At 35.4% G+C, this 12,590-nt stretch overlaps 1 protein-coding gene across 3 annotated transcripts in view; it reads left to right on the plus strand.

Annotated features, from left to right (window-relative positions):
• The window catches only part of NIPBL (NIPBL cohesin loading factor), a 195,769-nt gene that overhangs the window by 77,580 nt on the left and 105,599 nt on the right, over positions 1 to 12,590 (plus strand). For all 3 annotated transcript variants that reach the window (XM_065905643.1, XM_065905642.1, XM_065905644.1), the window contains exons 2-6: positions 2,061 to 2,203; positions 4,608 to 4,773; positions 6,717 to 6,844; positions 11,735 to 11,834; positions 12,334 to 12,485. In XM_065905643.1, coding sequence (XP_065761715.1) covers positions 2,140 to 2,203; positions 4,608 to 4,773; positions 6,717 to 6,844; positions 11,735 to 11,834; positions 12,334 to 12,485 — 610 coding nt within the window. In that variant the 5' untranslated portion in view covers positions 2,061 to 2,139. The remainder of the gene's footprint in view (positions 1 to 2,060; positions 2,204 to 4,607; positions 4,774 to 6,716; positions 6,845 to 11,734; positions 11,835 to 12,333; positions 12,486 to 12,590) is intronic.

Here is a 12,590-nt window from a genome sequence, read left to right on the forward strand (position 1 = left end):
GAGTTCAGGAGCTTCCCTGGCTTCCCCTCAGTTGGTTCAGACAGTAAAGAAAGTAAAGAATCTACCTGCAGTGCCAGAGACATGGGTTCAATCCCTGAGTCAAGAAAGTCCCCTGGAGAAGGAAGTGGCAGCCCACTCCAGTATTCTTGCCTGGGGAATTCCATGGACAGAGGAGCCTGGCGGGCTACAGTCCATCGGGTTGCAAAGAGTTGGAACAATCAGTGACTTCAGTTACCTGGAGTGTTAGTACCTCAGGTTTATATAAAAGTTGAATGAGAGTACATTTAAAGTGTTTTATATATCAGTTTTTATCATATAGTAGGTGCTGAATAAATGTTATCATTCCTGCCAATTTTTCATTACTGAAAAAGGATAGCCAATAGTAATTATATCTTCCCTATACTATTTCTTATGCCTTTTCCCTCCAATGGACTGCTACTAGCAAGTTTTATGTCAGACATTCATCAGAAGTAATCATACATATATGTTTTAGGAACTTTTGTCAGTATATTTATAATGAAAGTGAGGAAAAAGAAAATTCTTATTTTTACCTACTTATATACTTTCACTATTTTTAAGAAAAAACTTAAATTTTTAAAGTTGAATTAAGATGTATGAGTAAGGGGAGTTATTAATGTTATATCGTTACACTGTTTTGAAGATTATAACTCAAAAAACTCAGAGGTTCTCCTGAAGGTTACTAACTAGCTTCTCTTAACAAAAGAGAAGTATTTAAACTGTTTAAAAATTACAATTCAGCTTTCTATTTCAGCAGTATATCTTAGATAATTGATGTAGAGCAGACTCTTTGCTGTTTATGAATATTTAATAAAGACACGTCTTTTTTTTAAATTTATTTATTTTTTAATTCAAGGATAATTGCTTTACAGAATTTTGTTGTTTCCTGTCAAACATCAACATGAATCAGCGTTAGTGTGCCTGTGTCCCCTCCCTCTTGAACCTCCCCCCCATCCCACCTCTCTAGGTTGGTTCAGAGCCCCTGTTTAAGTTCTCTGAGACATACAGCAAATTCCCATTGGCTATATTTTGCATATGGTAGTGTAAGTTTCCATGTTACTCTCTCCAGACATCTCACCCTCTCCTCCTCTCTCACCATGTCCATAAGTCTATTCTCTATGTCTGTTTCTCCACTGCTGCCCTGCAAGTAAATTCATCGATACCATCTTATTAGATTCCATATATATGCGTTATTATGCAATACTTTTCTCTTTCTGACTTCACTCTGAGTAGTAGGCTCTTGGTTCAGCCACCTCATTAGAACTGACTCAAATGTGTTCCTTTTTATGACTAATACTCCATTGTGTATATGTACCACAATTTTATCCATTCATCTGTCAATGGACATCTAGGTTGCTTCCGTGTTCTAGCTATTGTAAGTACTGCTGCAGTGAACATTGGGGTACGTGTGTCTTTTTCAATTTTGATTTCCTCAAGGTATGTGCCTAGGAGTGGGATTGCTGGGTCATATGGTGGTTTTATTCCTAGTTTTTTAAGGAATCTCCATACTGTCTTCCATAGTGGCTGTATCAATTTACATTTCCACAAACAGTGCAAGAGGGTTCTCTTTTCTCCACATCCTCTCCACCTTTATTGTTTGAAGACTTATCTTTTAATAATGTGCACATTATTTACCAGGAAGGCAAGTTGAAGATAAAATTTTATGTATCTATGATGTGAAAAAGAAAATAGTGTTTGTCAAAATTGAGTATCCCTGTCCAGTAATACAGCCACATTGTTTAGGTTCTGACCTTTGCCCCACAAATTACTTGAAATTCCTTGTAAATTAATTTTCTTGTCAGTAAAATGCAGGAAAAAATAGTACCTACCTTACTTCGTTGTTGTGAGGACTAAGTGTGTTGTTGCATATAAAGCACCTTGCATTGTGAACATACAGTAAATATTATACGCATGATGGCTGTTACTGTTATATATATTATAGCTTGAGCATGCAAGAAAGCAGAACATTTTATTTTTTAAGCATTTCCCTAGTAGTAATATATTTGACATATTGTTACAAATAATTATGTTTTTTGTTGCAGTGTTTGGGAAATGGGAAGTAATGACAGCTGGCACCTGAACTAAGTACTTTCATAGGCAACACCATTCCAGAACTTCAGGATGAATGGGGATATGCCCCATGTCCCCATCACTACTCTTGCGGGGATTGCTAGTCTCACAGACCGTAAGTTTGGTTAATGTTCTACCTCTGACGTTGATTTTTAAAGAGACTATGACAATAATTGGTGGTGATGTCATAAATAACACCAAGTGTGTAAAGATTTTAGATTTTGAATGACACATTATTATTTTCTTTGGTTTACTGGCATAAGTGTGAAAGTAACAAAATTAGTGAACTAATAAGACCTTAATTTCTGTTTCATCCTAAGGACCCATTAAGAAATGGTAGTATGTGTTTGTTTAATGGTCTTACATGAAAAGGGTAAAAGTAAAGATAGAGAAGATGAAACAATCATTAAGAAAAATCGAAACTGAAGAAACACGGTTTGCATATAGGAATTATTACACACTTTTTAAAAAGCATTTATGAAAATGTAACTGAAACTGCCCTTCAAAGAAGAAAATTTGATAACCCCACTTAATGTAATTTCTTAGTGATATTTATTTTGGATGTCATGTTTGATAATCTTTTGGAGTTTGTCACAGATGTCAGGAGCCTATTTTACCCTGAACACTTAAGTTTCTTAAGAACATTGTCATTCACTTGAGCTTCAGTTCAGTCGCTCAGTCGTGTCTAACTCTTTGCAACCCCATGGACTGCAGCAAGCCAGGCTTCCCTGTCCATCACCAACTCCCAGAGCTTGCTCAAACTCATGTCCGTCGAGTCGGTGATGCCATCCAACCATCTCATCCTCTGTCGTCCCCTTGTCCTCCTGCCTTCAGTCTTTCCCAGCATCAGGGTCTTTTCCAATGAGTCAGATCTTCTCATCAGGTGGCCAAAGTATTGGAGCTTCAGCTTTTGCATCAGTCCTTCCGAGGAACATTCAAGACTGATTTTTTTAGGACTGACTGGTTTGATCTCCTTGCTGTCCAAGGGACACTCAAGAGTCTTCTCTAAACCCACAGTTGAAAAACATCAATTCTTCAGCACTCAGCTTTCCTTATGGTCCAACTCTCACATCCGTACGTGACTACTGGAAAAACCATAGCTTTGACTAGACAGACCTTTGTCGGCAGTTAGTGTAGTGCAGTGTTTTAGGGACTTACTCTTTTGGTAAGCAACTTTAATTCTTAGTCCCTGTGTAAAAAACTACTCACAATGTTGGTCCTTATCCTACCTGAATAAATAAAGGGGAAAAGACATATGAGAAGGAAGGGTTGATGGTGAATAGATGACATCCTTTCTTTGTAAAACAAGCATTTTGAAAGATATAAGGTTTCATAAAAGCAGTTATAGGAAAATAACTTCAAGAAATGTTTTCATCTATGTTCCCCCAAATATTGTTTTTCTGTGTTGTTAATTTCCAGCTAGTTTAAGTGGGTGTAAAATAGATAACAGCCTACAGCTTTGAAGCAGGGCTAGTTTATAAAATCTGACATAACAAGAAAGTAATTGGTGGGGTTAAAATGGGTAAGAAAGCTTTTGAAATAGTCTTTAGTTTTGGTTATCACTTTGTTCAAGTAAGGCATAAATTCATATGATGTGTTGTAGGAGTGCAGAGTCAAATAAACAACCAGGAATTTTTTGTTGTTGTTGGGGTGGGGGGTGGGTTCTGTGCATTATCTCAGCTGTACCTTATTTAAAAAATTTTTCTGCCCAATAAATTCTGCTTATTAAGTAATGATTTGTTTCTAATGTTTTTATGAACAAAAACCTATTATTACCCATAGTGACTGAGTGGCATGATAGTTAATACTATATAGGTGATTAAAAATTAAACCAAAACTAAGACACTGTTGTTAACTTTTTAACTTTTATTTTAAACAAATGAACAAATTCCTTTTATGTGAAGAGACATTAATAACTGAATTTAAACAACTGTGAACATTGATGCCCTTTTTTTTTTTTTGCTGTCAGAATAGAATGAAGAGATTATTTAGGAATTTACAACTTAAAGCAAAATTCCTTAGATATTTTTCTTTCTTTAGAATCCTATTCTATGGATGTTGTTCTCCTACCAAAGTGAGCTATTTTTGTATTTGCCCGAGTTTTTAAAAGCACACATTAGTTGTCTATCTGGTGAAGAGTCAGATATTGTTACTTGGTTTATTTATTTGATTGTGATAAATCTTTACAATAGAAGTAAATTAGATTAATTAATACACTCAGTTTTTCGAAATTACTTATTTTTTTAATCCTACTTTTTTGGCTACCTATTTATTAAATTAATAAAGATGTTAAAACATGAAAAGTTAGCACAGACTTTTAGTCTTAGTAATCTAATCTATTATGGTCAAAGGGACGTTTTGAGTAGTACGGGGTTTGTTTGGGGAGAGACAGAATGCCCTTTAATAATTTGTCACACTGATATTTTACAACTTATTTTTAATCCCATATATTTAAGCATGAAAGAGGTTTCGTACTGTCACTCAATTAATTTCTCATAATCTGATTTTATTCCAAATAGTCCTGAACCAGCTGCCTCTTCCATCCCCTTTACCTGCTACAACTACAAAGAGCCTTCTCTTTAATGCACGAATAGCAGAAGAAGTGAACTGCCTTTTGGCCTGTAGGGATGATAATTTGGTTTCACAGCTTGTCCACAGCCTCAACCAGGTATCAACAGATCACATGTAAGTATATTCTAAAGTAAGATGACATGTTTTGGTCTTAGTAAGAATCAATATTCCTGGTTTAACTTTTATTTCTAAAAAAGTTTAATACATAATTTATTTTAAATTATTGGAATATCCTGTTGAAAATATAGCCTTATTGTGATGAGATATTAATGAGATTTAAATAGACCATAGTTATTTTGAGACAGTAGTTCTGATGCATGTAATACCATGAATATCTTTTTGATTCCTGTAATAATCTTGGGATTCATCAAGATGGATCTCTGCAGAGGTCAAGTTTTTCATTAATTTAGCTCCTTTTCCTGAAATTGCTGGAGTAGTTAGAATTCCCGGGCACTAGGGACTTTAATGATGGTTCTGTTTGGAATAGGCTTGTATGCTTTTCATGTAAAGTACAGCAAGAACTCAGAGATTAATTTCAATTTTTAAGAAGGAAGATTGCTACAGAGTTTGGAACTAATTTTTCTCCAGGATTTATTGTACAGTGTGAACATAGATGTGTATTTTCCACAATAGACTTTAAAATAATATGAACTTAAATATGTAGCTTATTTACTGAATTTTGGCACAAGTATACTTTTAAAATTTACTTTTTACTACCAAAACAGTATATATGTATACTCAACATAACTGTGTAAAACACACTACTCAACACAAAAATGTATAAAAAGTTCATAACCCACTGCACAGTGGTACTCTTGTGCCCTTCCATTCTTTTAATTTTTTTAACTTAAAGATTCATTATTTAGGGGAATGAGTATAAAACACATTATAATGGACAGATCTCTGCCATTACCTGTAACTTTCGGGCCATTTTTTAAGCTGATGGATTTAGGAGAAATAATAAATGTGAATTTTCTGATGGGAAACTGAGAAATGATTGGTTAAAATCAGAAGGAAGTATATCTCTACAGAAATTCAACAGTGTCTAAGTATTTTATTGCTTTTCGTACCTGTGCATTCTCTTCTTTTTGGCTCTGTTGGCACTGCATTGTGGCTTGTGGTCTCTTCATTGCAGCACGGGGCTTTCTCTAGTTGTGGTGTGTGGGGGTTTCTCAAGTTGCAGTGTGCGGGCTCAATAGTTGTGGCTCAAGGGCTTGATTGCCCTATGGCATGTGGGGTATAGTTTCTCTACCAGGGATCAAACCTGCGTCCTCTATATTGGATGGCGATTCTTAACTATTGGACCATGAGGGAAGGCCCTACCTGAACATCCTTAATCGAAGGATTTTCACCACATATTTAAAGAGATAAGAGGAATAGCACATACACAATTATGATTAGTTATATGGTGAGCTGCTTTGATTGCCCCCAGAAATGTATTTAATTTTATCATTGGACACCATCTTTATAAATCTTTCTTATTCGATTTAATGAGTGCAACAGTGACGTGTTGAATGTAAAATTTAAAATACTGCCTGAATTTTATTTCTTAGCATTTGCCTTATAGTTGTGAACTTAACTTGCTGCTTACTAACTGCAGCTATTCTTAACCACTTACTTGGGTTTTTTCCTCCCCAGTGGCTTTATTTGAGATGAGAATAAAGAGGGGGAAATTACATGATCTTGGGTCTTATCTTAATCAACATGACAACATTATTTCATTCAGAGGACATTCTCAAAAAGACAAACTCACTTATGTTCAGATATAAGGGAGAAAATATATTCCAAGCCCAGATAGCAACTTCTGTGCATAATTATCACCTCTACCCTCCCATTATTTTGAATAGAATAGACACTTATTTTATACTTTTATGCTAATATAAACATTCTTACATAAACTTAACAATCCATAAAATAATGTTTTGGGTTCTTTTTGTTGCTGTTGTTTAAAATAAAGTGGAGAAAGGAGAGAAGTCTACAATCTAAGTAATAGAAAATAAATAATTCTTAATGACCATCACTTTTAAAATATTTTATATTTATTTTTTCAATGCCAGAGAGTTGAAAGATAACCTTGGCAGTGATGATCCAGAAGGCGATATACCAGTCTTGTTGCAGGCCGTCCTGGCGAGGAGTCCTAACGTTTTCAGGGAGAAAAGTATGCAGAACAGATATGTACAAAGTGGTGAGGTTTTTAATAATTGAATTTCATAGTATATATATTTTTAATGTGTCTTGTATCAGAACTTGCTTCACATGTAAATTCAGCTGTCTCCTTTAAAAACTAGCCTGTCATCTGTGAATACTTTGTGATACCTTGAATCAGTTCAGTTCAGTTCAGTTCATTTACTCAGTCATGTCTGACTCTTTGCGACCCCAGGAATCACAGCACACCAGGCCTCCCTGTTCACCACCAACTCCCAGAGTCCACCCTAACCCATGTCCATCAAGTAAGTGATGCCATCCAGCCATCTCATCCTCTGTCATCCCCTTCTCCTCCTGCCTCCAATCCTTCCCAGCATTAGGGTCTTTTCCAGTGAGTCAACTCTTCGCATGAGGTGGCCAAAGTATTGGAGTTTCAGCTTCAACATCAGTCCTTCCAATGAACACCCAGGACTGATCTCCTTTAGGATGGACTGGTTGAATTTCCTTGCAATCCAAGGGACTCTCAAGAGTCTTCTCCCAACACTATAGTTCAAAAGCATCAATTCTTCAGCGCTCAGCTTCCACTGGACATGGAATAACAGACTGTTTCCAAATAGGAAGAGGAGTACATTAAGGCTGTATATTGTCACCCCGCTTATTTAATTTATATGCAGAGTACATCGTGAGAAACGCGGGCTGGAGGAAGCACAAGCTGGAATCAAGATTGCTGGGAGAAATATCAATAACCTCAGATATGCAGACAACACCACCCTTATGGCAGAAAGTGAAGAGGAACTAAAAAGCTTCTTGATGAAAGTGAAGGAGGAGAGTGAAAAAGTTGGCTTAAAGCTCAACATTCAGAAAACTTAAGACCATGGCATCCAGTCCCATCATGGGAAATAGATGGGGAAACAGTGGAAACAGTGTCAGACTTTATTTTTTTGGGGCTCCAAAATCACTGCAGATGGTGATTGCAGCCATAAATTAAAAGACGCTTACTCCTTGGAAGGAAAGTTATTACCAACCTAGATAGCATATTTAAAAGCAGAGACGTTACTCTGCCAACAAAAGTAAAAGGTCCATCTAGTCAAGGCTATGGTTTTTCCAGTAGTCATGTATAGATGTGATAGTTGGACTGTGAAGAAAGCTGAGCGCCGAAAAATTGACCTTGACTCAAACCAAGAACAAAAAGGAAACTAAATAGATATTAACATTCCTGCAGTTTATTTCCTTGGCAATTAGGCAAAACTTAATATGCAGTTTGCTAGATATTTCAAAATGTATTAATTTATTCAACAAAAGAGCTTTTTATTTTAGAAACCTAGAATAGATAGGAAAGAAGTCTTTTCATTAGTCAAATAATAAAAATATCTGCAGAGCTTCTCAAAATGTAGTATGTGTATAAGTAAATATACCAAGTATTAGTACTGATGGTGATTACATTCATGGTTATATAGTAATTGGCTTAATACTTCTGTTCTTTAGAAATAGAAAAAGATTTATAACTAAAGTATTACTATTAGGGAAAACTCTATTTATAATAAGCATTAGAAAAACCATAAAAATACTACAATCTAGTGCATATGATTTTTCTGTAGTCAAGGAGAATCCTTAAGTTAGGAGCCTTGTTCTTGTCTGAAGCTTACTGAATCTAGTAAGCTCAAGTGCTTGCTTCCCTCTCAAGATTGAAACAGTCAGAAGGGAATAGTTAGACAACCCAGAAAGATCCAGTTTATTTAATTCATTATTTTATTCAAGAATATTGCCACATTTACTGACAGTACCTCCATGAAGCTCATCATTCCATTTCTTAGTTTTGTTTTTAAATAGTATTACTATATTGATGGTGTATCCTTATATGTGAATTGTGTTTTTAAAGCAATTGCATAGTTGCTATCCATTTCCCAAAGTGAATCTAGGGAAATTTCCTTTTAGGAAATCGAAGTCAGGTATGCAGGACGATACTGTATCTTCATCAGTCTTGGGTGGCAGTAGTAGGTCACAGATAGAAGTGGTAAAAGGCAAGCTAGAATTAAGCATACTCTAGAAGAATGTTGGAATGAAAGAAAATATGGAGAGATTATTGATTGGAAGAAAGACTATAGGCATATCTTGTTTTATTGCACTTTGCTTTACTGCACTTCTTAGATGGTGCCTGTTTAACAAATTGAATGTTTATGGCAGCCGTGCATTGAGCAAGTCTGTCAGTACCATTTTTCAAACAGCATTTGCTTATTTTGTGTCTCTGTCACATTCTGCTAATTGTTACAGTATTTAAAACATTATCACTATGTTTGTTATGGTGATGTTTGAAGTTACTATTATATTTGAGGGCACCAGGAACCACACCCATGTAAGTCAGTGAACTAATGGATAAATGTATGTTCTGGCAGAACTGGTAGTTCGGCTTTCCTTGGACCTTGCTGTTTTCTGAGACAGAACATATTGAAATGAGTCCATTAATAACTCCACAGTGGCCTCTTAAGTGTTCAAGTGAAAAGAAGGGCCGCATATCTTTTACTATAATCAAAAGCCAGAAACGCTTAAGCTTACTGAGGAAGACATGTCAAAAGCCAAGATAGGCCAAAAGCTAGGCCTCTTGTCCCTTACAGCCAAGTTATCAAAAACAAAGGAAAAATTCTTGAAGGAAATGGGAAGTGCTACCCCAGTAAACACTTGAATGTTAAGAAAATGAAATAACTTTCATTGCTGATATGGAGAAAGTTTTAGTGGTCTGGGTGGAAGATCAAACCAGTCAGAATACTCCCTTTAAGCCAAAGCCTAATCCAGAGCAAGGCCCTAACTCTGTTCTCTCAAGGCTAAGAGAGTTGAGGAAGCTGCAGAAGAAAAGTTTGAAGCTAGCAGAGATTGGTTTATGAGGTTTCAAGAAAGAAGCTATCTCCATTAACTTTACAGTGCAAGGTGAAGCTGCAAGTACTGATGTAGAAACTGCAGCAAGTTACCCAGATCTAACTAAAATATTTAATGAAGGTGGCTATGCTAAAGAAAAGATTTTCAGTATAGGCAAGACAGTTTTCTATTGGAAGAAGATGCCATCTAGCACTTTCATAACTAGAGAGAAAAAGTCAATGCCTGGCTTCAAAACTTCAAAGGAGCTAATACAGGTGGTGAATTTAGGTTGAAACCAGTGCTCGTTGACCATTCTGAAAATTCTAGGGCCGTTAAGAGTTACGCTAAATCAATTCTGCCTGTGCTCTGTAAATGGAACAAGAAATCAGGATGATAAACATATTTGTTTATAACATGGTTTATTGAATGCTTCAAGCCCACTGTTGAGATCTACTGCTCAAAAAAAAGGTTCACCAACCCAATGGACATGAATTTGAGTAAACTCCAGGAGATGGTGAAGGACAGGGAAGACTGGCATGCTGCAGTCCATGGGGTGACAAAGAGTCAGACATGAATTAGCAACTTGACAGCACAGTTCTTTGAGTCTTTGAGAGAATCAGAAAGAACTATTAGGATTTCATTTGACCTTTTCATTTATAAAGCCATTGCCTCTAAACTAGTACTTCCAGCTTGTCATAGTAATGATAGTTAATTCAGGGGAAAATACTTTTTAACTCTCGTCTACGGAGTTTTGTCCCCTTCTCTCAAAAAAAGTCAAAGTCAGAAACAGTAGTTATAGTAAATAAATTATTAAACCATGGGATATATGACTTAGTACTGAATTTAGGTTGGAAGAGAAAATTCATAAACTGAAATTTAGACTACCTATAAAAGAAAACATACTATTAGTGTTAGACTTTGAGATGATTTTGTGCCCTCGTGTCATTCAGCTGTTGTCACAGAGCTAGAATCCTTTTTGTAGCTCCTGGCAAATAAACATGTAACTTCTGTTTGAATGTTTCTGGTAAAAGGCACTTTTCATATCAGCAGCAGAAAATGAACTTTTTGGAAATAATGTGATGCTTGAAGTTCCCAAAAAGAGTAGCTATATGTATCATAAGAAAGGTCAGTGTTAATTATAGATTTTTATCTTTGATTTTAGAGTGTCTAAATAGCTGAATTTTTCTGCATCTCCTATATAACAGAATGCAACAGTTGAAAGAACAGTGTGAAAGGAAATGTGAGAATCTGAAAGCTGTTCTCACACTTTCATTCATTAAACAAATATTCATTTAATACCTATTTTATGGCAAGAATTATTGTGAAAGAAAGAGTAAGAACATTCTGTTGTTCATTAAAAGACTCTGAGATGGTAATTTCAATACCTTAAACCTTGGACCTTTAAGTAAAGTACTTCTTAAAAGTTAGGCCCGAATCACAACAAAATACATAGTTGTTAACATTAAGTTCCTAAGGAGGGGAGATGGATGCAATAAAATATTGCACATAATAGGAAATACCATCCAAAAGCCTATTGTAGACAGAAGTGTGTAGTATTTATTAAGGGATTAGGTCAGAGGTCCCCAACCATTTTGACAGCAGGGACCTATTTCCTGGAAGACAGTTACTCCATGGACAAGGGGTGGGAGATGGTTTTAGGATGATTCAAGCACGTTACATTTATTGTGCACTTTAATGCTGCCACTGATCTGACAGGAGGTACTGGTTCACATCCTGGAGGTTGGGGAATCCCTGGATTAGAGGAAGTGGCTTCTGAAAGTTCTTTTCAATTCTAAAGCTGAATGTAGGACAGTAAGTAAGCAAGTAATATTTTAAAATATAGCTCTCTATCTCTGTCCCTGGATTAGTTAACATGCTGAAAGGATGTTTTGGTAAAATTGGTTATGCTTAAAATTTATAGTTTCTGTATTTTGCCGTTCAAAATGAACATGTTGGTCAAAAAGAAAAGAACAGAAAGAATTTCTGAGTGTTTGTGAGAGAATGATTGATTTGAATCACTTAAAGAATGCTTTACCATTAGAAGAAAATAACATATTTACTGTTTTTGTGTATTATGTAGGAATGATGATGTCTCAGTATAAACTTTCTCAGAATTCCATGCACACTAGTCCTGCATCTTCCAATTATCAACAAACCACTATCTCACATAGCCCCTCCAGGTAATGTATATATCATTTTATGAAGAGCTATCTTCTTTAGTGAATGTGTTTGGAAATATACAGTATGTACGTGTATTTAGGTAATGGTGAAATTCCTGAAGTTAATTCCTAAAGCTAATTTACCTAAAGTTAAAAAGTTTAGATGCTTATCCTTACATAGCACATGAATATTTGCCTTAAAATGTTAAATGTGGAAATGCTCTAATGTACTATTTGAAATAAATAGTAACTTAATTTCATGCAAACAAAAGAATGTTAAAATAGAGCATGTTTGAGATAAATAAGAAAATTCTTAGAGTAGAATTTAGAGAGCATGTAAAATAAATAAATTATTCTATTTGAAAACTGCTTAGTATAACTTTTAGGTTATGAATTGTGAATGATTTTTGTACATTATTTTTCAGAATTTTCTGTGTACATAGATTTTATTTTATTGAAATAACAATGAATATCACTTATTTCATTTCCTGATATTGTTTATTTGGATTTCGGATTTTAGCCGGTTTGTGCCACCACAGACAAGCTCTGGGAACAGATTTATGCCACAACAAAATAGCCCAGTGCCTAGTCCATATGCCCCACAAAGCCCTGCAGGATACATGCCATATTCCCATCCTTCAAGTTATACAACACATCCACAGATGCAGCAAGGTAAGAAAGCTGGTGCTTATTTACAGGAATGCGTATAGTTCCAGCAAATTCATTTTTTTCTTAACTTTTTTCTTTTCATAAGTTTTCAAACACAATACTAAACTG

The sequence above is a fragment of the Muntiacus reevesi genome, chromosome 14 (genome assembly GCF_963930625.1).
Source record: "Muntiacus reevesi chromosome 14, mMunRee1.1, whole genome shotgun sequence".
NCBI classification, from domain to species: Eukaryota; Metazoa; Chordata; class Mammalia; order Artiodactyla; family Cervidae; genus Muntiacus; species Muntiacus reevesi.